Source organism: Passer montanus, unplaced genomic scaffold, assembly GCF_014805655.1.
Source record: "Passer montanus isolate IOZ18808 unplaced genomic scaffold, ASM1480565v1 scaffold76, whole genome shotgun sequence".
NCBI classification, from domain to species: Eukaryota; Metazoa; Chordata; class Aves; order Passeriformes; family Passeridae; genus Passer; species Passer montanus.
The window spans coordinates 225,969-252,922 of NW_024372813.1; the positions used below are offsets into that span (position 1 = coordinate 225,969).

General features: G+C 51.0%; 1 protein-coding gene across 1 annotated transcript in view; it reads right to left on the reverse strand.

Moving 5' to 3' along the window:
* GABRA3 (gamma-aminobutyric acid type A receptor subunit alpha3) overlaps positions 1-26,954 on the reverse strand; it is a 65,787-nt gene that overhangs the window by 38,538 nt on the left and 295 nt on the right. The window contains exons 2-3 of the mRNA XM_039731225.1: positions 18,088-18,215; positions 13,971-14,092 (exon numbers count right to left, since the gene is read on the reverse strand). Coding sequence (XP_039587159.1) covers positions 13,971-14,092; positions 18,088-18,176 — 211 coding nt within the window. The 5' untranslated portion in view covers positions 18,177-18,215. The remainder of the gene's footprint in view (positions 1-13,970; positions 14,093-18,087; positions 18,216-26,954) is intronic.

Consider the following 26,954-nt stretch of genomic DNA (forward strand, 5'->3'; position numbering starts at 1 on the left):
CCGTGGCTCTGAGAGGCAAGGCAGCTCTGCTGTGCCTCAGTTTCCCCATCTGCCTTCCAGCCCTGGTGCTGCCTGCCCGTGCCTCTGGCTGTATCTCATTCCAGGCTCCTCTGCAGGCTGAGCATTGCCAGAACACGTGATGGGCTGCACTGGGCAAAAAAAAATGGAAATAAAAAAATAGAAGAAGAAAGCGACTCCTGGGGGTTGCTGTACAGCTCAGAGGAAGGGCCCGTTTAATTTTCAAGCCTGTCCCCTGAGGCCAACACCAGGTACTGAGACAAGATACAAGAGTACCATAGCAGGGAGCAAAGCTGTAATTTGCACTCTGGTTCCCTTATCCATTAGCTCCTGGCTGGCATTTCCTTCAGCAGAGAACTCAATCAGCTCCTCAGACAGTGTGCCTCCGGTGATGCTGCTGGCATCCTTCACCTCCACTCCCAGGGCACTGCAGACAAACATTTTCCCTTCTTCATGCACCCCAACGTGGTCTGTGTGGCAGAGCCCAGCTCTGCACTGAGCTGTCTGTCCCCTGTCATGCACAGGTCACTGGGCTGCATGGCCAGTGCTTATTTATTTCAGCAGTGCCAATACAGTGTGCAAATAAACTTATTTAATTCACACTGCCCTGCACTGGTCAATTTAGCATTTCCCCTGAGCTCACCCTGTGCCACCTCTGCCACACAACGAGAAAGGCACTGGGAAAGAAAGAAAAAAGAAATGCACTGGAAAAGAAAGGAAAGAAAGAATTACACTTTATTTTGCCAGGTGCAAATAACTCCTCCTGGCTTTGCTGTCCCAGACTTGCATGGGAAAATGGAGTCTCCAAAGCACAAGATAAACCCCAAATACTCACTGTGCTCCTCCAGGACATCCCCTCTCACCCTGCTTCTCAGGAAAAGTCCCTGGCTGCCAAATGGGGCCAGCAAGCCCTGGCAGCAGAGGATCCGTGCCCACGTGGCAAGATGGGCTTAGTTGTGCATTCAGGCTGCTGTTTCATCCCCAGGTGAGCAAAACAATTTCAGAGGAAATTCCATTTTGGCTCTAAATCTCCCCCTCCCCAGCAGTGTTCAGACACCAGCATTGCCTGTCCCAAGGACAGGAAGGCTTTTTTATCACAGTTACTCTCAAAAATTCAACAACTGATAGGGAATTGTCAGTCCTGCCCACTACATGAATTATGATATGCTGCATGGTACTCTGATACTCCCATCAGGGACAGGCAGAGGGCAGATGCCTCCAGATGTATGTAATTTTTAATTTCCTTTGCTGGGAAAATGTTTTCTTGTTTTAGTGATGTATGTTCAAAGCGTTCCAGTTCCCATGGCAACTCTCTGCTTCCACTGGAGATGTCATTTTTCATGCCATCCCTTCAGAATTCGACATCTCCTCGCAGAAGTTTTGAAGAAATGTCTCTCTTAAATATATATTTATTAGAGACAGTGCCCGAGAGTGTGTTTTATTGACACGTTTCTTAGGTGACTCAGCCTACAGAGGAGAAAGCTGTCTCCAGAAATATGCTGCCTGCCAATCTGCCTTTCCTCAGCTTCTGTTTTCAACCACAACTCTCCCTCTCTTTTTCTGCCATGCAGCTATTTGCCAGCACCTACTCCCTTTTATTTTTTAATTCCTTTTTGTTCCCATCATTCTTGTCCATGCCCAGCATCTGCTCCCCCATTTTTTTCCCTTTAATTCCATTCTGTTGCCATCACTCTTGTCCATTCCCAGCATCTGCTCCCACCTTTTTTTTCCCTTTAATTCCTTTCTGTTCCCATCACTCGTCCATGCCCAGATCCCCAGCAAAGCAAGCACAGCAGGGGAGTGCCCAACTGTGCCAGAAGTGTCTGTGCATCTTCCCTGCTGCCACATTTGCATGTAGAGAAAGCCCCAAAGTGCTGCAGAACAGAGACTGCACGAGCCTCTCCGTCCTGGAGCTGCAGCTCCCTGCCCCTGGATGCTCTCCCTGTGCCATCTGGCTGGAGCCCTTTGGGTGCCATGTGCCCCTTGGGAAGGGCTGAGGGCATTGAGGTGCTCATCCTGCTCCCCAGTGCAGGGCATGGGGCTGCCATCCTGCCTGGGGGAAGGATTCATGCCTTGGGTGTTTTTCTGGTGCCACTTGGGCAGCACTGTCAGTGGCTCAGGGTGTTTGGTGCCTCTCTGTGCCCCACAGGTGTGGGGCTGAGGGGTGCTGAGCCACCTCCCTGCCCAGCCCCAGCCTTCCCTACCCCACCAAGGCACGCTGCCTGCCCCTAACCATCACCCCAAAACCCCTGCACCCCTGGCTCTGCAGGAGATGTAACATCCCTCCCACAGCAGCTTCCAGAGGTTTTCCACCAGACCTCAGCAGAGAGTTTCCATTCCAGGCTGCAAGGAGCTCCCAGCTCTGCTGCCCTTAGGGACAGGGGAGCCCCCAGGCCCTGCAGGGCTGCTCAGGTGCCCTCAGTGAGCAGGATGCCATCCCAGGAACCCTCACTTGGCCCACGATCAGCATCTCCCGGCAGCTCCTCAGAAAGAGGCGGCGGCGGCGGTGCCGCGAGGGTCCCGGCGGGACACCGCGCTGGAGATCCTTAATAGAGCTGTAACGTTACAGCTCCAAATTGCCTTCCTGCAGGAGACAAATCCGAGCGAGGAAATTGGTAGGAGCTGAGCAGATCTGGAGGCTGATGGAGCTAATCCCAGGCATGTTTAAATGCAAAGGCCCAGGGAGCCTCACTCAAACCCGGCGCGAGCGCTGGAGCGCGCTGCTGGGTTTAATTCTCAGGCGCAGCCTGCTCCGAGGGGTGGGAAAAGCAGGGAAAATCAGGGAAAATCAGAACAGTGGGAGCAAACATCACATGCCAGCTTCAAGGTCAGGACCTCAGCAAAACCATGCACTGGCTCCTGTTCACCCCATTTCAGAAACCACATGGATAAACATTGCTGTGGTCCCTTGGAGGAGTTTAGAAACATTTTCTTAGCCCAGCCTCGAGCAGGGACACACAGGCTCAGGGGACACTTCTTGCTGACTCCAGACTTCACATTAATTGTCCTGTCCCACCAGCCATTAATCAAATGTCTTCCACTTGCATTTTTATTGAAAATCAATTTAATAAAGTAGGTGGGAGTCCGCACGCTTCCATAACATCAGATAAATATTCATGGGCGCTTACACTGCTTTAGCTAAATGAGTTTTTTAAATTTAACTGGTGCAATTTCCTTGCTCCTTAATATATGGCTTGGCTTGCCCTTGTTCAGGAACAGAGATGAGGTGGGACTGGCTCACTCACAGGCACACCAAGGAAACCTGCTCTGCTCTGGAGCCAGCACCTTTGGGCAAGGATTATGTCATCAGTAATTGGAAATACCAGTGCTGGGGTCAGCGTCACCCAGAGCAAATCCCCAGAGTGAGGTGGAATTCCAAAGGGCCACTTGGAGTTGAAAACTCATTTTCCACCATGGAGAGCATGGCCCCCATTTTTTCCTCGGCAGGTGTGCCCTTTGATTTCCACTTTTCCCTCCCTGTTTAAGCAGCCATTGTGCTCCAGCAGCTAAAGCTAATGAAAATCCTTGGAAAATGCACCCCCCTGATGGTTACTGAAGGAGGTTAAAAGGCTTCCAGCTACCAAAACACACCACGTACCAGGGAAAGAACAGAAACACACCCACTCAGGATTTGAGAGTCCTTGGAGAAGGGATGAGCACCACGATCAGCATCACTGAGACAATCTCCACCTGCAGCCTGGGGAGGGCAGGTCAACCCCAAGCAAGGCTCCTTGCTGCAGCACTCCTTCCCAAAGGCAGTTGCCAGAGCCAGATGGAAAAAAGAAAAAGCCTGACACATTGATCAAATTTAGGAGACAGGCAGGACTCAGACAGTCCCTATCAGTGAGAGATTTTACAGCATCCAACAGCTCTTTGTTAACTGGAGCAGTGAGGAGCTGCAGCTCCCAAAAAGCAGCAATGCAGGGCAATTCAGGCACTGCCAGGATTCTTGTCGTGTTTTCCCAGTGATACCCTTCTCTTGAAAGGCAGTGCTTCAGAAATCCAGCACACCATCACTTTGCCTTTGTTATTCATGCAAACTGACTTGTTTTCATCGTTACAGCTCCGACCTAATTCCCCGTGCTCACGCTCCCTACAGCGGCTCAGAGCCCGGACAGGATTTGCTTTCTCCGTGCTTTGGTGACATGAAGGTTGTGACTGGCCCTGCAGACAGGCACAGGGAGCCTGAGCCCTGGGACAGGGCATGGAGAGCCTCCCAGAGTCCCATTTCCCGTGTTCCAGCTCTAGGGCGTGCGTGGTGTGAACACAAACGGGATCCATCAAGTGCCACCATGGTGGTTTTCCCTTTATCCCCAGCAGCTACAGATGAAGCAGAGGTGGGCAATCCTCACTTTGTGATGTCACCAGAGGCCCGTGGCTCAGATCCTCCCAAAACACAGCAGGACCAGCCCTCCTGCAAGCCTCCCAGAGCATTGATTTCCCTGATTTCCCTGCTATTAAGACAGCAGCCCTGCCCTAGAGAGATCAGCCTCGCTGGAGACAAACTGCCTGTCAGCAAACAGCACTAAATACAGGGTATCATACTCCACAGATGGTGGCATGCTTTTAGTGTTTTCTCTCTTGGATGCAGGTCACACCACTAATGTCATCTCCAAACACCGAAATCCTACATGTGAAAAGGTAAAGCTTAATTGCCTTGAACAGCAACTCTTGTATTGACTCCAACATAAGGCCCATAAATATTAATATAGCTATATTTAGCCCCTTTCAATTATACATACAAAATTGAACATCTTTCTGGGAACAAATCAGTCCAGATAGGTCTTGGATATTGTTTCCTTTTCCCTTTTTAATGCGTTCTGCATCAAAATAATAATAATTCCAATAGAGCCAAAGCTTTAGAAACCCCAAAACAACAAAACCAGTGGATGGAGGCAAAGTCTTAAAGATATTTTTCTGGCTCAACCAACTCACTGGGCAGGTGTTCAGGGGCACTTGCATACTCCAAACCTCAGCCTTGCCCCACCTGGTTGCCCTTTATTTGTTGACTCAGTCCCTTTTGGAGGGCAGCAAATGGGCTCCACTGAAGGTGTCACACTGGGGAGCTGCTGGGATAGGGGTGCTCGAGGGAGGTCCCACCCAAGCCTGGCCATGCCCACACAAAGCCTTCTGCAGTTGAAGTCCTTCTCCTTTGTATAAAAATCACATCCTCTTTACTGATTTGCAGATTAATTATACATTGCTTCCCCTGCCAAAGTGGACTTAATGGTATTGACATGACATGACAAAGAGGAGCTATCAGAAAGCTCCTCTCATAACCGTGGCTAGATTGATCAGGGAAGAAGAAAGGAGATTTCATGCTTTTGTTTTTTAACCCTTCCTCATGAAAGCAGACAAGGCCCTTTTCTAAGAAAAGGTGTTTTCAAAGTCAGGCAAGACCAGGTGCATGTCTCCAAAGGAAAGAGCTCTCATCTTTCATGCACAAGAGCCTGGAATTCAATTCCCACATGTGCACAGACCCTTCACAGAAAACACAACCTGGAGGGGGGAACCCAACAGAGTTTGTACCTTGATTTTTTGCAGCACAGTGGCCACAGCTGGCTAAAGTGACATCCACACGATGAGAGAAGAAATCAGATGGGTAAGAATGAATGCACGACAGCAAAAAACCCTGATCTGGCCTGTATGGACACAAAGCTTCCTCAACAAGAGCTCTGAGGGATGCAGCAAGCCCTGTGCAGAGCCTCTGGCACCATGCACAGCCAATGGCTGTGCTTTGGGGGGTTGTTATGGTCCTCAGACCCTTTCCTCAGCAAAGTTTCTCATATCACAACTGGTCTTTCCAAACCAGACCTGTCTGGAATGGCTTTTGCGATGTCAAAACAGCATCTTGGCTTTTCAGACACAATTTATTTCGCTCCAGTCACGAGTTGTTCCATCCACTGACTCAGCCTGAACTTTGTCATCAATAGGATTTTCCAGCAGGTTGGGAGAGAGGGGGGGAAAAAAAATCATATGCTTCTTCTATGCCTGTTGTTCTCAACACTTTGGTTCGAATTATATCCTTGCAGAAGGTAAAGAGAACGGGGTGTCCTTTCCTCACAATGCAAATTGCAGATTAAAATCCCTCTCTAGGCTATACTCTGTGCCTATAATTGTCAGTACTCCACAAGCACTCTTTTTTTCTTTTTAATAAACATTAGCTGCACATCCTTCAGAGGCACATTTTTAAAGTTCAGTTACAAGTTAGTAGACAAAGAAATATTACAGGAAATTCCTGCCCCACCAGGTGAGAGTTTTGCCACTTACTGCAACAGGGTATTTCCCTCTGACTTTTAATAGTCTTTGCTTAAGGGACCCTGTACAGTTTAGTCTCACAGCCTTGCAGCACTCCCCAAAGCCCCATGCATCTTCCACCCTCACAAACTCTCCAGTATTTTTATTTAATCAAACAATAACCTTTAAATAAAGGGAACAGCATTAAGAAGCTAACAGGTCTGAAGCAGCAGCATTAATCCCCCCTCCACAGGGGGCTCAGATAGATGTGATTTGATTGCTTCTTCAGATGGATCAGGGCTGAAAGTCACCACCAACATGATCAATGACTTTGCCTCATCAGACATAAACAACACCTCTATATTACTACATGAACTGCTGCAAACATTTTATCCTCTAGCTCAACAAATAAAATAGCTGTTTCCTCCGTATTTGACCAGTTGTTTCACCACCAGCTTCCCAGAACAAACCAATTAAAGTTGTTTTTAAACTCCATAACATCCAATAAAAAAATCTTATTTCTCAATCCATATCAAAGCCCCATTATAAATCCTTTACATGGGCCTGAGCGAATGGAAATTCTAATAAAGGAGAAGCTGCCATAGTCCAACAGATCAATAAAGACATCCTCACAAGCAGTTTATAGCCATCTATAACATCATCTACTAATGTTCTTAAACCCATCTAACACATGTTCAACATGCTGAAACATCAGCTATCGCCTTCCAGAGTCATTATAAACAAACACCATCATCCCATCTCTGACACATCCACAGCTCCCCCTCGGGCAGGGAGCAGCTGCCCGACGCTCGCACTGCTCCACTGCAGGTGTCTGAGCCAGCACTGGAGCTCTGAGATACTCCAGCACATATTACTGGGGCAAAAAACCCCTCCAGGTGGCTTTCCTCTCCTGGAAATATTTCCTGCCCCCTGGGGAAGATCTTCTTGCCTACATGTGTGGGTGCAGGGCAGGGTGAGCAGCTCCTTGCTGGAAACATGCAGCCAGGGAAGGCACCAGCTAAAAAAGGCACCCACAGGAGCAGGAGAAACATTTCTCCTTCTCACAAATCACAGCCCTACAGCCTAGAGGCTGGGCCGGGCCGCTCTGGAGAGCCCAGGAGGGTGCACACAAGGACAGCTGGTGATGGATTTTGGCCACGTGTCTGGCCTTTCAGAGGGTGGCAGGCACAGACCTGGCGTGGTGACCCCCTCACAGCCCTGCAGTGGCAGCTGCCAGATGCTCCCAAACACCAGTGCTGACCCCAAGCCAGGTGTTTCACACCAAAAGCAATCTACCTCCTTTCACACTGGATTCCTGACCCCTCTGGTTCTTGTGACATCCCTGAAGCTTTGATACAGGCTTGTTGCCCTCAGCACATTCATAAACTATTTAAGAGAAGACTTCCACCCTTAGGCACAGCTGTCAGGGCCGTGCTCCTCGCCTGCCTTCTGATGTGTGCAAGGCTTTCCACACACAGCTGTGCACCAGGGGTTTAAACAGCAGCTCCACCAGGAATTCTGTGCCAGAGAGGAGGGCACCAGGGCTCTGCAAATCCACAGCAAAGCTGCCTTTGGAGAGCTGCCCTCGAGGGGAAGACAACCTTTCTTTAATTTGTTCACAGACAGATCTTGGCTTCAGAAGTTTGACGAGCAGAACAGGGTCCCCATTGCTCAGAAAGGTAAACAGAAGGAAATGCTGTTCAGGCAATGCCTCAGCTTCAAATTAAAACTCATCAAGGAAGCTCAGACAGAGACAAAAATCTGAGATAAGGCATGGATTTTGGGGTTTTTTTTCTAAGAAAGGATAAAATTCCTCCCTGGAGTAATCAATACAAGGCATGAAGTCAGATCAGAGAGAAGAGATGAGAAGTTGGGAGAAGTGGAACATTAAGACAGAAAAACAGATTAAACACAGACTCGAAACCCTAGAAATCGTAATAAACAACAGAGGACAACTCTGTTTGTCATCTCATGTTTCTCTCACACAAACAGTAGGTCTGGATAATGGTTATGAGGCAGTTTTATCACACACAGGTGAAAAACCTATCCACAAGTGAAAAGGTCAGTGTCAACATTTCATCCAGATTTTAGGAAATAAAAGTTCCATAAACTTTAGTCTGGACAATTTAACAATTTTTACCACTGTTATAGGTTAATGTCACTGCAAACAGACTTCTCCTTGGATCCTGCCAGGCAGATAAGGTCTTGCTGCTTCATTTTGGAGAGCACTGCACTTTCAAGAGAAGGCAGTTCTGTAATTTAATTATTCTATTTCAGCCCCTCTGCCTTAATGCTCCCACAGCAACAGACAAGCCCTCACCTGCAGGAGGTCAGGCCAAAACGACAGATGCACTGAGCTGTAGCACACCAAGCATCTCCTGAGAATGTCTCAACCTAAAGGGAGCTGCTCTGAACCCTAACCCAACCCCTGCTGGCCATCAGCACTTAAATTAGTGAGATACAGGTGGCCAGGCAGGGATACAGATGTTCCTCAGGAGCCATCCTGCCAAACCACACCAGCATTAAAAGAGCAGGAAGAGACATGGCACCACAGAAAGAGGAAACAAGAGAAACTCCAGCCAAGGTGCACTTTGCTGACAAAATAATCATGGAAATACAACAGCAGGATAAATATTAACAGGTGGTTGTAGATCTAAACCATTGGCAAGACAGAGCTGACACAGTCAGGATAGAGAAAAGGCACCACAGGCCAGGTGGGCAGCCCTGATCTGAGTCCTGCTGTGAGCAGCAGCCCCTGACTGCACCAAGTCCTGCTGGAGCCCAGCATGGGCTGGGAGGTGCTGACACCAAAGAACAGCACAGTGGAGAAGGGGAAGGTTAGCCTGGGTGGCTTTCACCCTCTGGATAGACCCAGTTGGGAGGGTAGAAACTGGACCTCCCCTCTGCCTGGATGGGAACACCCCAGGGACAAGGAATGGGTGCCACATCCTGTCCCCAAGGAAGAAGGAACCCGATGGGTGAAGGGCCTTGCTCTGCCTGGAGAATTGTGCTGCTTTAGTCCAGGTGTCTGTGTTTGCTGGTCCTGCTGAACCCCACGGACACTTCAGGAGGCTCCCAAACCTCAGCTGTCCAGAAGCCCCTGGCAGGATGCTCAGCAGCCACCACCCCCTCAGCAGGGCTGAGCTGCTCAGGGACTCCAGAGATGCTGTGGAGGCTTCAAGGAAACACCACGAGTTGCCTTGTCAGTCATGCTGCATCCAGGAGGGATAACACTCATTGATCCCAGCCTGGCTGCTTAACACGGTACAAATTGCTTTTTAATTGCAATTGGAGAAACTGGCTTATCTAGGATGTTTACAACTCATCTTTTAGAAAACTGAGCAGCCTACTCTCTTCTCCTCTTCCTTAGGGCAAAATCTTTCCCTCCTGGCATGCCCTGGAAAAGCCCAGCAGTTTTCTGGAATGCTTCCCAACCACTTAATAGAGAGACTTTGTCCAGATGCCCTCTGGGCTCCTCATCCTCACCCCAAATGTACCTCAGGCACACCCCTGGCCCTGTGGAACAGCCAGTCTCTGCCTGAGCTGGAAAAACCCCTTTTGCTTTGCAAACAGCTGGGGAAAGGTCCCACATGCCTCCTCCTCCAGCAGTAACAGCCTTACACTGCCAAAGCATATTTGAAGCACTCTCGAGGCTGTAAGGAAGGAAAAGCCTGGGAATGTCCCCCCCTGGTCCTGCCCAGGCATTCCCAGGATGGCTCTGTTTCATTTGCAGCACAAAGGGCCCAAATGCCATCAATTGGGAACTAAGGTAGAAGGGGTTCAGCTATCCAGGCAGCACCACTGACCCTGGAACCCCCAACCTCTGTGATCTCCCTCATGGTCACTGTGCTGGACACCACAGTGGCCCTGTAAGGACTGCAAGGACACACAGGGTGGTTTTGTACATCTGTCATTCACAAAGAATCTCTTGTGGTCCCTTCATCTGCACCCCACTACTTGAGCATCTCTTCTTTTTGGGCACAGCACATCTCACCCCTGGTCAGGCAGTTCCACCTCCATCTCCTGGCCACATCTCCCCTCTCCTGCTCTTGGGAGCTCCAGGTAAGCTCCAGGTGCATAAATGAGGCTCTGCAGGGAGCCCCAGCAAGGAGAACCTGAGAGCTGCAGACAGACACTTTCCACCTCAGCCCCTGCAGGCTGGGCAGAGGATCTGTGAGACTTCACAGCTCCAGACCAGGAGCAGAGGCCTGTGCTGCCCACAGAAGCTCTCCTGGGACATTTTCTGATCCTGCAAGGATGGCCATGGCAGCAGATGTCTCCATTCCCTCGGGGTCCATCGCTGTTCTCTCCTGACTTAATAACCAATCTGCCCTGTGTTCTCCCAGGGGGAACACAGCCTTTGTGCTGACAGCTCCTTCCTCCCCTGCCCCACTCTGAGCCCTAGAAGATGTTCTGTTTATGCAGAACCCCTTCCCTGAGCCCAGATTGTCTTTCAGTGGTCATGAGGCCAAAGAAAAGACTCAGCTCTGTTTCTAAGAGGAATCCAGCCCTGGCTCAGTGGGCAGAGTCAGGGAGAAATCTCCTGCCAGACACTGTGACACAAATGGTCGTGTCCCCAGTGCTGCAGGGGGTTGCTGCAGAAGAAGGGGTCTGACAGCCACCCTCCCCTGCCCTTCTTCTTCTGAAGTGCTCACAAATGTGCCCCTGGCCTCAGGACAGCAGGACTCCTGGCTGTGTCCTGTTTGGGGCCGCAGTGGCAGGCAGGGCCATGCTCACCTGGAGGCTGGCTCTGCAGCAGCAGGCACTCCTGAGCAGCCTCAGCACTTGCTTCAGCTCATATCTGCAGCATCCTGGCAGGAAGAGGAGCTCTGGCATGGCAGCTATTAGAGTGGGTGGCAGCAGATGGTGAAAGCAGAGGGGATAAGAAAATAAATACAAAGAGGCTATCTTGAGGGGAGAAGTCACCACATTAACACTCTGTTGCTTACACAGTGTCTTCTCCCAAAGTCTAAACAAACACTGCTCGGCTCCTGGCGCACAGGGAGCTGAAGGAGGGGACAGGGCTGAGCACACACAGCACTGCAGGGCCCTGAGAGGTGCTGCAGCCCCACACCCTGCTCAGCCCTCCACGTCCCAAATGTCTGCAGGGCCACCTCATCCAGAACAGGAAAACCAGCCAGGTAAAGAGCCTGCATGTCCTGCTTCACACAGGTTACACACAATTTAGGGAAGTCCATCCTTCCAGCAGCCTGGTGTGGACACAAAAGCACCATGTCTGCCCTTTCCATGGACTGCAGGGTATGGGTGCTCTTGCCTGACATCTTCAGAAAAGCAATGGAAGACATTCCCAAGGGAAATGGGGAGACTACAGGGACTGCCCAGTGCTGTCTTACAGGAAAACCAATGTTCCTTGTCCATGGCCCAGTCCCACTGCAGCACAGCTGCTCATGGGGAGCAAGGAATCCATTTCCCAGCCCTCACACAGCCTTGGACAGCAGGAGCCCACCTCTTGCTGACTGCCCATCCATGGCCCAGTCTGCCCATGGGGAGCAAGGCAATCCCTTTCCCAGCCCTCACACAGCCTTGGACAGCAGGAGCCCACCTCTTGCTGACTGCCAGCCCAGGCTCTTCCATTAACCCCAGACTCTGGAGTCTGCAGCAGGACCATTTCTGCTTCTCTGGCCACCAGCAGCAGTGGGAGAGGTCTTTCCCTCTAATTCTCCTCCTGAGAGACCTCCAAGGCTTCAGCCTTGGCAAAACCAGCCAAAACTGAGGAGAGCCTGGCTCACCAGGCTGCTCCACACACAGAGGACAGCTCACTGCCAGTCAAGAGCCCCCAAAAGCTGCAGCCCTCATCAGCACCTCCCACCTGGGTCTGCCACAGTGCCTCGGCAGGGGAACTCAGAGGTGAAAGCAGTCTTTAAACACGCAAGGGCTGGCTCAGGCAAAGGCAATTTATTATGTTAAACACGTTATTAAAGGATCTAAAGCAACAGAGCAAAGATGTTCCAAGAAAGGTTTGAACTTCCCCAGCAAGGGGCTCTTGGGACTCCTCTTGTTAATACTTAGCAGCCTTGTCTGCAGCTGAGCCTACAGTGAGCATAAATGCCCCTCAGTCCCCGTGCAGAACTTGTTTCACTTAAATCAATACAGCCATCGGGGAGACTTGAGGAAGCAAAGCTATTAGTGGGACCACAGTTAATTCTGGGGGAAAGAAACAAGCAACAAAAGCAATAAAACTGACTGATTGCTTATGCAGACACTGTAACCCTTTCCTGCCTGGTCCTGCAGCACAGCAGAGGTGAGGATGCTGGCTGGAAAAGCCCTTCCTGCCCAGGTCTGGCATGGTCTCACAGGGCAGGGGGCTGTGGCACAGAGGTGGGCACGGGGCTGGGAGGAGGCAGGGCTGCTCTGGGGAAGGAAAGGGCCATTCCAGGAGATCCCATCAGCGTGTAAGAGCTCAGAAAAGCAGCTCTAGGCAGCAGGACCTGCAGAAAATGGGACAGCACGTGGTGACTCCAGCTCTGGGTGGGAATCAGCACACCTTTGGTGAGGAGGAGAGCCCAGAGCAGTGCAGGGACATCCCCTCAGCAGCCCCAGGGACACTCAGCTGTCAGCACCTGAGAGGGGCCACCTCTGCCACAGCAACAACACACCAGGAAACCACCCAGGCCCACATCTCCCTGATCTCACACCTCTCTTCCCCACACATCTCCCTGTTTCTTCTGCCCCCTTAGGTCATGCTGACTGGAGCTCTAGGCATTAGGTGGGAAGGCGGCTGCCATGGTTTTTCCTTCTGAGGCACCTCAGACAAGTGTAGGAGCTTGCAGAGAAGCTCTGCAGCAGCAGCAATGTTGGCAGCAGTGCTGAAGGCAGCTCAGGAGGCAGCAGGGCCTGGGTGAGTGCCCGGTGCCCAGAGCAGCACGGGGGGAGAGCTTGCCAGATGACAGCTGCATAGGAAATAACTGAGAAGATGTGGAGATAGAGGCTCTGTAGCAAAGCAAACTGACTAAAATCAACACCAACACGAGCTGAAGGTTCTGCAAGCCGGTGGTATAGAGCCACAGAATGGTTCAGGTTGGAAAAAGTCTCAAGTCCAACTGTGCAGCCAGCACCAACCATGTTCAGCACTAACCCATGTCCTCAAGTGCCACACCAACACTTTCAGGGATGCTGGCTCTACGATTTCCCAGAGAACCTTTTCCAGTGCCTTACAACCCTTTCTGTGAAAAGTTTTTCCTTTCATCTCATCTAAACCTCCCCTGGTGCAACTTGGGGCCATCTCCTCTTGTCCTGTCATTCATTTCCTTGGAGAACAGACTGACCCACACCTGGCTCCAACCTCCTTTCAGGGAGCTGTAGAAAGTGACAATGTCCCCCCTTTTCCCAGGCTGGGCTCCCCAGGCTGCTCCTCATCAGAGCTGTGTCCAGACCTTTTCTCTGGACACGCTCAATGAATGTATCAGCATTTCTGAAAGGGAATTTTTTTTCCTGCCTCTAAAATAGCAGGAATAAGTTCACCCCCAGCTGCTCCATCTGCAGGCCTGTCCTTGCACTGTCACAGGCCACAAAGCACCCCGGGGTCCACACCTCTCAGCCCACGAGATACCCAACAACCAAACAGCCTCAAAACGGGGAAACAGCCCCAAAGTGAGCCTGGCACTGAGCAGCCTGCCCCCCTGGCAGTGGCAGAGCCATTCAAAAGCCACCTGTGCTGCCTGTCCCCGCCGCAGCCTGCGGGAAGCACCACTGACCTCCGAGGCCAGGCCGCAGGCGGTTGTCGTAGCCGTCCAGGAGCCTGTCCAGGATGCGTGTGAAAATGGTGATGTTGTCCTTGCTGTCATCCACCACGTCCGAAACGTGCTTCTGAGAGAGCCTGGCACAGGGAGCAGGGGGGGAAAACCAGGAGAGAAGGTTAGAGGGGAAATCTGCACCGTGCATGCTCCCAGAGCTACAGGGAGGGAAGGGCCCGAGGGGCAGGATGGGGCTCAGGTTTTGGTAAAGCCCTGGGTTTGCAGGACTCGCCACAGGGCATTTCTGATCAGCTACCCTCTGTCCTCACAGAGCCATCCACTGTCCCCCCCCACCTTTCCCTGCTCAGATCCACCATGGTGGGATCCACCACTGCACTACAGGGAGTGATTTAGGAGCCCTGTTTTAACAGGAATGCCCCAGCATCACTTGCCTGCCCCTAAAAATTGGTATTTTCTGAGCAGAGGCTGTGGGAAGCTCAGTTATTGAACCGCCACTATCTCCTTACAGGCAGCACGGAACAAGTGACACCAGGTATTTGGCAGATTGAGCCATTTCAAAGATCTCTGCCCCAGGGAAGAGGGGAGACAGAAAAATAAGAATTCAGTAAACAGGCTTAAAGCCTCATCATTAAAACACTTAGTGAACCATCTCTGCAGTTTGCTGAACTTTCCCTGCTTATAAAAACAAATGAGCTTCCACATTCCCATCTCTGCTCAACACAAGAAGCCTGGAAGCCCCCAAACAAGATGATTTCCTCAGAACACATTCTGCCCCAGGTGGAATAAAACAAGGAGTAAATTCCTCTAAAAAAGCACATCTCACTGAAGAAAATCTTCAATGCACTTTTGCAAACACAAGGGGCTCAAGTAATACATTTGCATTTTGTGTCTCCCTTTCAATCAACAGAAAAGGAGATTGTGAGTCCTTCTGGAACCACCTGCCTCTAAAAGAGATTTCAGATGGCACAGAGCAGCAGTGCTGTGGCTTCAAGCGCAGCTTTCCCCAGCAGAAATAGCTGTTAGGACCAAAACAAATGGAAAGGCAGAAGATTAAGTAACAGAAAACAAAAAGAAAAATCTATAGAGATGAAGAGTTTTCAAGGAAGATGGAAGAGGAAATAACAGAGAGACAAATGAGGCAAAAAGAAAGATTAAGAGGCACAAAGAGGCAGCAAGGTGGCTGAGGAAGCCCAGCCAGGCAGGGGAAAAAAGGCTGCTGAAGCAGAGGGACGCTCAGCAGCAGCTACAGGAGCCCCCCAGGGGAAGGGAAGCTCTGACTGGCAAATTGGCACTAAATGGAGAGGTGAATAACTGGGGAGCACTGGCCAGAGGAAGACCATGAATGCTACAGACCAGAAGGGGTGGACATGCAAGTATGGTTCCAGTTACCAAGGACAGCCCTTTGACCATCAGAAATGTAATGCCTGTGGAAGAAAAGCCCCTAAATTGTCACTTTCTAACATTTCTTCCCCTTTCCTTCACACCCTAGCCTTATGTCCTTTGATGTGTGGCACCACTGGTTTCAGCATGCATCTTGAAACAACTGGGGGAAAAAATAATAAAACCAACAAAAAAACTACAGAAAAAGGAATAGTATTTAAGGAGTTCAAAGCTTAATCCTGCTGCATCCCATCTGGTCAGACTGGCTACCCCTGACACTGCTGGTGCACCTGTAAATACACTGTCAAGTGTCAGTAAGGTGACAAGCACCAGAGCTGGTCTCGAGCTCTCTACCAAAGTGTTCACCCAACAGAAAACCCAGATTCTGTAAGATAAAAGAAGTGCAAAGAGTATTTCCCAGCAAAAGAGGAAAAATTGAGAGCAGGGTATGGGTACTTCAAGAGTCAGGCTGAATCAATACTATTTAGAATGCTGCAGTTAATTGAAATATTCCCTTTTGGGCAATTCTGACATTAATTTTCATTGGTTTCATTGACCAAACACTCTGGGAAATTTCCTTTCAAGTGCCTGAGGTCTGCTTCTCCGGGGGCACATCCCACCTCTCACAGGATCACTTGGCCTCTGTTTTTTAGCAAAGCAACATCTGGAGGAGCAGTCAAACTGGGAAGTTGAGCCTCCAGGAGGGTAACACAGTGCTGAAATTCCATTTTCCATAGGGTGAGGCGTGGTTGGGGTAACACCTGACCCGGCCCTAATGCAACCTGCCAGATCCAAACACCAAAACACGTCTGATATTACAAACTGCATCACAGCCTCCAAGATTTCCAGTTGAATCCAAATCCTGGTTTTGGCTTTTCATCTGGACTTGAACTCCCTACAGGTAAGAAGAGTTTTGAGAAATTTAACAAATGCCTGCAGTAATTAGTGGGGTTTCAATTGTACCAGCTTTCAATAGATGTCATGGTTAAAAGCAATCTGTCCCAGAGTCTGCTGATGAGTATATAACCATCTATAACTTATGAATAGCTAGCACACTCATGAAAAGCTCATTCATTAATGTTTTATAAGCTATCTTTAAAAATTACCCATAATATAAAGAGCTAGAGGACGGATTTTTGTGAAGGAACTCCTGGCGGAGGCTCAGCGGTGATGGGAAAAATGAGTTTACAAATTTCAAAGCTGTTTTACTTAGCCTGACATTTGAGGGTTTGACTTCAATGTGAGCAGTGTGGGATTCACTCGGGAGGTGCTGGGGGAAGAGCAGCGTAGGCAGGACAAGGGAAGGTGCAGGCAGGGGACAGCCAGCAGCACCTCTGCCTGGCACCTGATTTGGGCTAATAATTCCTTTCCCAGGAAAGCTCTGGGCTGCCTCACCTCACCTTAACATAAAGCTAAAGCTGCCCTTTAGCAAGGCATAAAGGGACTGCAAAGAGATGTGCGGGATCAAGGTTTTAAAATAATTAAAATCCTCTAGGCAGGAAGGACGGAGGTTTACAGCAAATTTAATTAGGATAGGCTTGAGGAAAAGTCATTACCTTGCCACCTGTGCACAGGCTCTCTGGGGAGCTGTGCCACATCAGCACAGGGGTCCCCTCACACAATTTGGGAAGCAAATCCTCCTGGGGACCAGTAGTGTGAGCAATCCCTGCATGGCAGGTGGGAGGGAGCAGCAGCTCTGGTGAATACAGGATGGGGAGGAACAGGAGCAGTGGGGATGGCAGAACTGCAGGCACAGGGCATGGGGACAGCCCCACAGCCATTGTGGGGACAGGGTGAGAGGCCAGGGCTGACTGTGCCAGGGCAGGGTCAGCACTCACAGGGCAGGGCAAGCTGCAAATCAAATCCAAGCAGACAAAGCAGAACAGGCAGGACAGGGTGGGAGGGGCAGCACCGACATCTTTTCATGCATGAAGATCCTTGAGCCCTTCTGGACTTGTAACTCAGCAGACAGCATTTCAGTGTCCACACCTGGCACTCTAAAGGCTTTTCTAAATGTTTTATAGAAGTCATGTATTATTTGCATTTCTGTCCCTCTGTGCAGAGCTCCTCCTTCCCCACATCTCTGTCCTCCTTCCTCGAAGGGCTCCCCGAGCTCACTCTGCAAAGGCTCTGGTGGGCTGCAGTCATGGACTAACAGGATTTCTCCCCTCCAGACAGCTCCCAGAGGCTGGGAAGGTGAGGCTAACAGCAGCACCCTCCTTGCCAGGACAGCCAGAGCCTGCACACCCAGGCACAGGAGAGCAGCCAGGGTGGCAGAGAACCCCGGTGCTGCAGCAGGTCAGGTGTGCTGCCCATGGGTCATTACACCATTAACAGCCAAACAGATTAATCAGATTGATTTTCTGTTCTTTAAAATACTATTAAAATATTAAATGGGGTGGGGGGAATCTCTCTTCCAGGTTAAAACTCAGGCAAGCAGAATCCTTGCCCAGAATGAATTGTGCAGAGGCCAAATCTGAAAATAGGTTTTGTTGCAAGAAACGCTGACAACTGATCTCAGTGAGAGCACCTCAAATAATGCCCGTGTCAGCCACGTTAGGGACTGAAGAGCCCCTGGGTGGAAGGCATGGGGACAGGGACAAGGGGAGAGTCAAACACAGTGGAGACCCTTCAGTGCTTTGCCCTGGACTGCTTCATACACCTACTGACTCCGGGATATTTAAGTTCACTTATAGGACTGCAGCCTTGGCCAACAGCTCAGCACTCACCACCTTACCCAGCATCAGCAGGGAGAGCCAGGAGCAGGACCAGGACTCCAAGGCTGAGGAGGGAGAAGGGCCCCATTCCTTGGAGCCTCGGTGCCATGGTGGCAGCGTGCAGCCGCTGCAAAACGAGCCTCCAAACCTGCCAGGGAGGGACAGAGGGGAATGAGAGGAGAGAAAAGAGGTTTCAGTTACTAGGGAAAAGCAAACAGTTCAGTTTTTCATGTTGGGCAGCTGTGAGTATTTCTGGGGTCCTGTATCTGAAATCTCAGGAAACCCTCAGGAGCCAAAGGCAGCATTGTGGCCTGGAGCACTGCTGGCCCTGGGCAAGCAGGCACACACATTAAAATTCTCACCCCACCCTCACAGCAGACCCTGCAGCTCCCCAGGTGCCTCAGCAGCAAGTGCAAAGCTCTTTCCCCAAAGTAACCACACTGGCTCTTCCTCCACCTCACCCTGCAGGCTCTGCCACAGCCTGCCCCTTGCCGCAGTCCCTGCCCTGCTACCTCTGCTACCTCGGTGACATCCACACAGCAGAACCACTTGGGAAGTCTCAAGACCCATTTTTTTTTCCCCAACATCTTTTTCTAGACAGTTAAACCCTCATTTAATTCCGGTAATGACACTGCCAGAAATTATTATTAAGTTTGACCACCGAGGCCCAAGGTGTTGGGAGCGCTCGACGATACTACACTTAGTGTGCTCTGAGTTTTCATTAATGCTCAGTTTTACTTTTATTGTGATGTTATTGCACATTTAACTGCCTTCTCCTTTTATGTATCTCATTATGTTGATGCACCTTGGAGCAGCACTGCCAAGCAACAGCCTGGATAAATACAGCTTGTCGTGACATCTCCCCCTCACAACACTCCCTGTCTGGCACCCAGGGGGTTCAGCCAGGCACAGCCAGCCCCACTCTGAGCCCCCAGAGCCAGCAGTGAAGGCTCCAGTCAATCACAGCAGGCAGAAACCAGGGCAAGGTGCTGGTGCCAGCCAAATGTGACCTCTGGATTTCTCCACTCAGTGCTGCAGAGCCTCAGGCAGCTCCCTCCAGCACTGAAGGAGGTGCTGGCTGCACAGCCAAACCCCAGCAGCTGGATGGCAATTCTGGCCCAGCAGGAAGGGGCAGGGGAACTATGTGGGTGCTGCCAAGGAGCAGGGGGTTCTGCACAGGGATGTGGGAGAGGAGAGCTCCCAGCAGAGCTCCTGTGCAGAGGGCTCAGCCCAGCAGCATGGAAACACCTGGAGAGCACACACGTCCTCAGTGTGTACCTGGAGAAGAGGCACAAGGCCAGCCTGGGCCATGTGTTTTGCCACATTTCTGCATTTAGCTGGTCTCCCCACAGCAATGAGGCCCCACAGTCTCCCTGGAGGCAGTGCCTGATCCTTGTTTTTCAGCTCTAGGAGCACACGAGCTGCCAGGCAGGCAGAAGGTAAGAGCCAGACACCACCAGTCCTCACCACCCACCTCAGCTTTTGTTCTGGCAAGACACTCACTAACAGCAGGCACAAGGGGGAAAAAATCCAACCAACAAAGCCAGCATTTGGCCCTAGTTACCTTTACCTTCCTCCCCATCAGTTCACATAAAATCCTTGCAAAAATTAATGCACAGATTAATTTAAGCACAGTGTGCTCAGGCTTTATTAATCAGGATTCCACCTGAGCCCCCTAGGGAAGCTCCTGCTCTGGCATGGACACACCCATGGCTCTGGTGAGAAAAGCTCTGATTTGGGATGCCTCCTCTGGCTCTCCCACTTTCCAGCTGAGAAGGGACACACAGTCTTGGAAATCCAAGTATTTGCTGATGAAGCACAAATTAACTGGCTGAACATCTGTTCTGTGGGAAATTCCAGTGTTTTGGGGAGAATTCATTCCAAATCACAACAAGGACAGATAAAATGTTGATTTTTCTTACAAGGCAAATTCAGAACTTCTTCAATAAGCAGCTTCTCAACAGATTTCCTTTCAACTTTTCCCTTTCATTTCAACTTGCATATTATACAATAGTATTTAATTGATATTTTTTCCTAAGGCAATTTCAAATACTAGCCAAAAGCAAAAAAAAGAAAAAAATAAAAGAACCATTGGTATCTGTCCTCTCCTCTCCCTAAAACACTATTGAAAATTTTCACTAAAATAAACATTTTCCCATTCAACTGCTGATTTCAAAAAATGCTTTGTTTGGGCAGAATTTGCACAGCCAGCAGACTTTGACCAGGGATCCCCACACAAGGAGGACACTTTGGATTTGCAGCAGGTGCCTCCTGGCTCTGCAGGAACTGTTGTGGCTCCTGTAGAACATTTGAGACCATTCTTTATCAGATTTGGTGAAATCATGGGTGGGACAGATTGTGCACCAACAGTGGAAAAGTGAAGATTAAAAAAAGAGTACCAGAAAATGGAGGAACAAGGTAATTTGGGGGGTCAGGAACAGTGACAAAATCCAGAACACCTTCCATGTGGGTGTGTTCTGTCTGTGCCAAGAAGCTTTTAACAACTGCATTTTCACCAAACCTTGTTCATAGAGTTTTCCTTCAATATTGCACAGAGATGAAGGCTCATTTTCTACTCTGGATAGATCTGATGAGGAAGATGCTAGCCAAGGACAACAAAGGTGCTTGAATTAAGTCAAATTAGTGCTGAAGTCTCATCTGAAGCATCAGAACCAGCTCTACACACCTGCACTGGGAGCAAAATCTGTTTTCACTACCAAGCAGACATTTTGCCAGTCACATCTCAGTTTGTTCACACTGAGAACGTCCCCAAAATGGGGCTTTGCTGTGGCTGCACTCAGGGCCTCGGGGAGGACAACACAGCCTGGAGACCAGCCTGGCACTGTATCCTACCACTTTCCTTTGGTCCATGCCTTGTGTTTGTCTTGGGAAGCCGGACAGAAGAGCCTGCAGGGCATTTTCCTCGTTCTGTGGCTACTTCACACTTGGAGATGGATTGAGAAGCAGAGCCAGTCCTGCTCATCACCCCGCTGCCAAGCAGGAAAGTTGGGGAATAAAGGAGGATTTGCAGAGGAGATTTCACCATTCAGGCAGTTCAGGGGATCACCCAAAGCCCCCCATAGCCAGATCCTAGTGTGGTTCCTGTGGCACAGCAGCTCTCAGCATCACTTCTCCCTTTTCCTGGGGCTCTTGCAAGCCCAGCCACAGGCACACACAAGGAGCCAACTGGTGCAAGTGCTTTAGGAGCCCAACAGCTGCTGGCCACACAGCCTCCCTAATAAAATCAGTGTGTAAAACAACTCTCGAGGTTTCAACAGCCCAGTAACTGAGCTCCTCATATTTCAGCACTCAAGAGTAGCTCTTGGAGAGGGTGCTGATGGCAGAGCAGGCAAAGGGGTCCCTTGGTGCACGGGGAAGGGATGGGAGCACCCACGAGAGTGCCTCAGGAAAAGCAGCACTGGAGCTCCTCCAGCCGTGCTGGGGCTCTCCTCGTGTTAGGCTATTCAGCTGTCACTTCCCACTCGGGAAAGCTCTGAATCAGCCAACGCCTTGATCCGAATACCTGCAGGGATCCCTGATCCTCGGGAAGGGGAGGGAGGATGCAGGCAACGTGCATTTAACTGCATGTAACCAAGCGAGGGTTTAGGAATGTTAATTGGCTGTTAACAGCCTCAAAGAAGGAAAAAAAACCCCAAATCTCTTACTAGGACTTGCTGAAGGGAAAACTGCACAGTGTCCATAAAGAAAAAAGTGCAGAATACCAACATTTTCAAGCTCAGAAAAGAGTGGCACAACTCTTTAGGCTGACCCCCTCTTCTATATGAGTTAAGGAACATCTTCCCCAGAGCTCCTGGCTCTGCTCTGTGTTTGTGCAAGATGGAGTCTGGAGGGATGGTGTGTGTGTGTGTTCAGAGCAGCCCTGCACTTCTTCCTTCCTCCATCTGTCCACTGCTCACTCCTTAATGGCACAGTTAGCAAATGCACTCAGCGTTAATTGTGCAGTTGCTGGTAACCTCCACAGCTGAATCCAATGCAGATTTCCTAAGAGCTCTGCTGACACCCTGCAGCTGGAATCCAGCGATACTTGAAGTTCACCACGCATGGAATTTGGCAGGTGTCTTTATGAGCACACACCTAAGGGCTTCACAAACATTCCCACTCCTCTCCAAGACAATCTGTCCAATCTCCAGAGCATCGTAGCACAACAGCACTCCAGGGAAATACAGTCTTCCTGTTGGATGTGCTGTGAACAAGGAGTTGGAAAAGCTTCTTTCCTTCCTTGCCTCATCACAGTGACATGCTCCACTCTCTGCTCACACTGAAGTAGGTTTGGGAACCAAAAAAAGTGCTGGAAACTTCCAAATCAGCAAGGTACTGTAGTAGCTATGCCAACATTGGGTATCTCCTGACTTGGCACGCTGAGCCTGATCTTCCCAGAAATCCTTATTCTAGAAACCATTAAATATTCTGAAGTGCCTTCCTAGGAAAGAGTGATTAGCACAGGCTTACTGCTGACAAGGGAGAGACACAGAACGCTGGAGGTGGAGACTGAAAGACAAAATTACAAAAAAACCTGAGCGAATGGCCAGAGAGGGGGACGGGACACTGCAATCACCAGAAAAGAAACAAAGGCAGAAGAGGCCCATATACCCACCTGGGCACATTTGTGAGGGTCACATGGGCATCTGACCCAAATTACTGCCTCCTGGGAAGATGCACAGCCAGGGGAACCATGCAAATAGTCTCACCAGCCAAACAGCATTCAGAAACCAGTCCAAAGGACAAATTTGCCCCAGCACTGCACCCAGAGATGCTGTCCACCTGTGGTGTCATGCATGGACACCAGTGGCATCAGCTGGAGGGGTGCAGAGCACTGACAGCTCCCACTCAGCCCCCAGGACCTGCAGCAGCTGCACATCTTTTGTCAAGTCAGGTATCTCAGGGAGGGCTGTGCAGAGAGGAGCTGATGCTGGGAGCCAGCTGGAAATCAGACTGGGAAGAAGAGGCAGCCTCAGCCCAAAAGCCAGGATCAAAGCACTTCTGTGCAGGAGGAAGAGGGTGATCCAGACCCTGGTGGTGTCAAGCACCATCTGCCCACCTGCACGGCAGCACAGCCAAGCACAGCGCTCTAGGTGACCTCACAACACCTGCATATTTACCCCCAAATTTAGGAGCACTTGCACAGCTCAAGAAGCTCATTAAAGCCCTTCCTCATTGCACTGGAGGCTCTCCAAAACAGGTCCCGGGCAGCAGGAGAGGTTCTTCAACACCCCTCAAGGATTGCAGAATCATCCAGCCTGCACAGGCTGGGCTCTGCCCAGCTGTCCCTGACCCTCTGTGAGCACACCAGGCTTCTGGTGACCACTGCTGTGCCTCTTTAATGCCTCTTTGAGCAAAGCTCCAAGCTCTCTCTGCAGAAACAGCAGCCAGCAAGTGCTCAGTGCAGCAGCAATAAACACAGGCGAGGCACACGCTGCCCTGTGTCCCTGCCGGGGAGGGTTTTCTTCAGTTCTCAGTCACTCCAGCTAAAAAGGAGGGTCCCTTGGAACAAAAACATCTTTTCATTTGAGGGCAGGGGCAGCAATGAGCAGCCACAGTTCATCTGGAAGCCCGGGAACGGCTGAGTAAAGCGCCGTGGTGTTTCACAAGACCCCTGTATCGCATCCCAGGCTGTTTGCATCCCTTTGTTCTGAAAGGAGCTGGCTGGGACGCCCGTGTGTGCTGCACAGCACAGGCACAGACACCCAGTTCAGCAGCCCAGCCCTACCTGCAGCAGCCAGCACAGGGCCAGGCTGCCTTTGGGAGCCTGGATCCAGCCCAGTGCTCTGCTTCCATCACCTGAGGTCGCCCGGATTGCTCCAGCTTGCCTCTAGTTCAGCGCTGTCTGATGCTGTACAGATGCTGCTGAAGGCCAGAAGCTGCTACAGCATTTTAGAGAAATCAGAGACCAAGAAACAGGCAGCAGCACCTCCATCCACCTGAATCCAACTTGCTGTTTGCCACCTACATGGAGAAACAGCCCTGGCTCGCAGCAAGGGGCGCGTGGCAGAGGAACCACACAGTCCTCGACTCCTGAGCATGGAAATGTTTGTGCTCACCTACCCAAGAGGCTCACACTGGCTCATCCCTGCAAACACACAGGCACTGTAGGAGCCATAAACAACCTTCCTGTGAATCTGCCACACACAGAAGGTATGAGGCTCATGTGATGGTTATCAAATGTGTTGTCTGCAGCTCTGCAAGGGACGCCAGCAGAAGAAGACACTTGGAAGCAGAGGCACCAGGCAAAGAAATTGAAGGTTTAGTTCAACATGTAAATCTTGGGAGCAAGCCTTAAAGTGGATTTCTTCTGTAAGTTGTTCTGCTGGTAACGAAGGAATAAGGTCTGTGGCCAACTCCCAACCCAGCTTTAATTTTCCAAAATCAGAAGCCGCTTGACAGTTTTTCCTCATCAAAACAAAATTAATCCAAGTATTGCATCTCTCTACTCAAAAACACATCCAGAGGGACTGTAGAGTGATTCACACCCACAACTGCTATGGGAAACCGTTTGCACTCATAGTGTAACAAGCCAACACTGATTCACCCACATAATTACAGGCAGACACTGATTCACAGCTACTGCAACTGCAGACAGACTGACTCACAATCAAAGCAACTGCAGACAGACTCAGGCTCACAATCACAACTGGAAATACAACCGTGCTGACAGTATTCACAGTTCTGTGTATCTGCAATTCCACGTACACCCCAACCCTTGGAAAACTGGCCAGCAGTGCAATCACTGCGCACCAAGCCCTACGTTTTTTTTGCTGGCACTTTTGACCTTCACCCCAGAGCCACCTTCTCCTCACTGATGGAACAATCCCCACTCCTCAGCAGCCTCCCTGCCCTGGCAGCCCCCACAGGAGCCCAGCACGACTGTCAGAGCCTGGCCCCAGGAGCAGCCAGAGACACAGGATGCACACAGGCACGGGGAGTGTGTGTGGTGCAAGGCATCCCTGTACATCCACTCTGTGCCACACACGGCTGCGCTGCCTCCGTGCTTCCAGAATATGAGTGAATGCAAGCCAAGTACAATACATTTAGCCCATGGGCAGAGGAGATGGCAAAAGACTCACCACTGGGCAAAAGCCTGAAAAGCTGGATTATTTACTACACTCTCTGGCTGGGTATGTAATTATGTCAGTGTTCAGCCTGGGTATTGTGCTACTTTTTGTAAACAGTTGGCAGGAATACTCGGACTGAGATGAGGGGCTGGGCTCTGTCTCCAGTGTGGAGGGAAGCAGGCTGAAGAGAACATGGTCTACTTAGACACACACAAAAAAAAACCTGAGGTGAAAGAACACGTTAAGCAGGAAAAGGCAAAGGAGAAGCTGAGAGTGAAGTGGGACAGGTGGCAGTCTACAGACAAAGGGAGAAGAAAGGAGAAAGAACAGAAGGAGAAAAGCTCCATGATGCAGACTTGTGATAAGAAGCTCCAAAGCGAGGAAAAGCAGCAGTCCCCCTGTGCCGAGGGTGTCTCGCAGCAGTGCAGACAATGCATCTGTGCCTCCCCACACACCGGGCTGGCTGCACGCTGAGAACCAGGAGGAGATTCCAGGGAAAGGACACAGCAGCCTCCAGGCCAGCGTGTGCCCAGGGCCCAGGTGCAGCCGCAATCCCTCCAGCTGCTCGGAGCCCTCTCGGAAAGGAGCAGCAGGCTCAGGCTCCAGCACTCCTGCCTCTGAGCACTGCGGGCACCACGGGCACAGGCTGAAGGACAGCCTGGCCAAACTCCACTGAAACAGCATCACCTCAAAACCCCTCAAAACCCACATCCTCCAGGGCATGGAAAAAGTTAAGAGGCAGACTACAGAAAGGAGAAGACTTGCCTGAACCACAAGTAGCATCTTCCAGTTGTGGGCTGGTCCTGCCTCAGCACCTGCTGGTTTCTTCTTTGCACTCCCCAGAAGGGCACTAAGGAGATGGAGAGGTGAGGGAGCAAACCTGCTCTGCTGTTGCCATCAGAACAACTTGGGTGAGCAGCCACTGGGAGCTGCTCTTGCCAGCCCACGGCAGCGGGAATCTCACCAGAGGGTCCTGGCTCTCTGTTTCTGTCTGGGGACGCTGCTGCATTTGCAGCCAGTCAGCAGCAGATTCGAGGGAGACACTACAGATGCAATTGGCCAGGGAAATGAACTATTTGTTCAATTGTACTTCTCTTGTCCAGGCGAGAACCATTCTGGCAGAAGGCAGAGTGAGGAACAATGGCTAAGTGTTGCAGTGGGGACTGTCTGCTACTTAATTGCATTAGGCTATTCCTTTTTAATGATCCATATCTCAGTCCTGGTAACTCTGGGAGAAGGAGAAAAGACCTAGAGCTCTTTTCCCCTTTTCTCTCATACCAGCACCAGAAACTGCAGCCCCCAAAACTCCTTTCCCTCCCCAGCCCAACACAGCATCCGTGCCCGTTAGGCCTGGCTGCAGGATTCAGGGGGAAATTTGACTTTGATTTCCTACACCTGTCTCCCCGCTCAGCCTTTCCCCTGCATTCCCCGTCCGGCTCCAGCCAGGGGGGGCTCAGGATCGTCCTCCTCCAGGCATTTCTCCCCGCAGCCGCTCTCCCCGTTCTCCAGCCAGCAGTGCCAGCCGGGCGGGCTGGATGCCCGGCGGGGAGCACCGGGGCACGGCTCCGCTCCGGACCGACACGCGCGGGACCTGCCGCGGGAGCAGGGCTGCTCCGAACCCGCGGCCGCCCGCCGAGCCCCCCTTCCCTCCTCGCTCCGCCTATTGTCCGCGACCCCCAGACAATACCCGGGGGCGGGCGCAGCCCCCGGCATCCCCATCCCACCCCATCCCCGGCCCGGCTCCGCGCTGCCCCCCGCCTCCGCCCCGGGGCCGGGGATGCGCGGGGAGCCTCGGGGGAGCGGGGACGCGCCCGCCG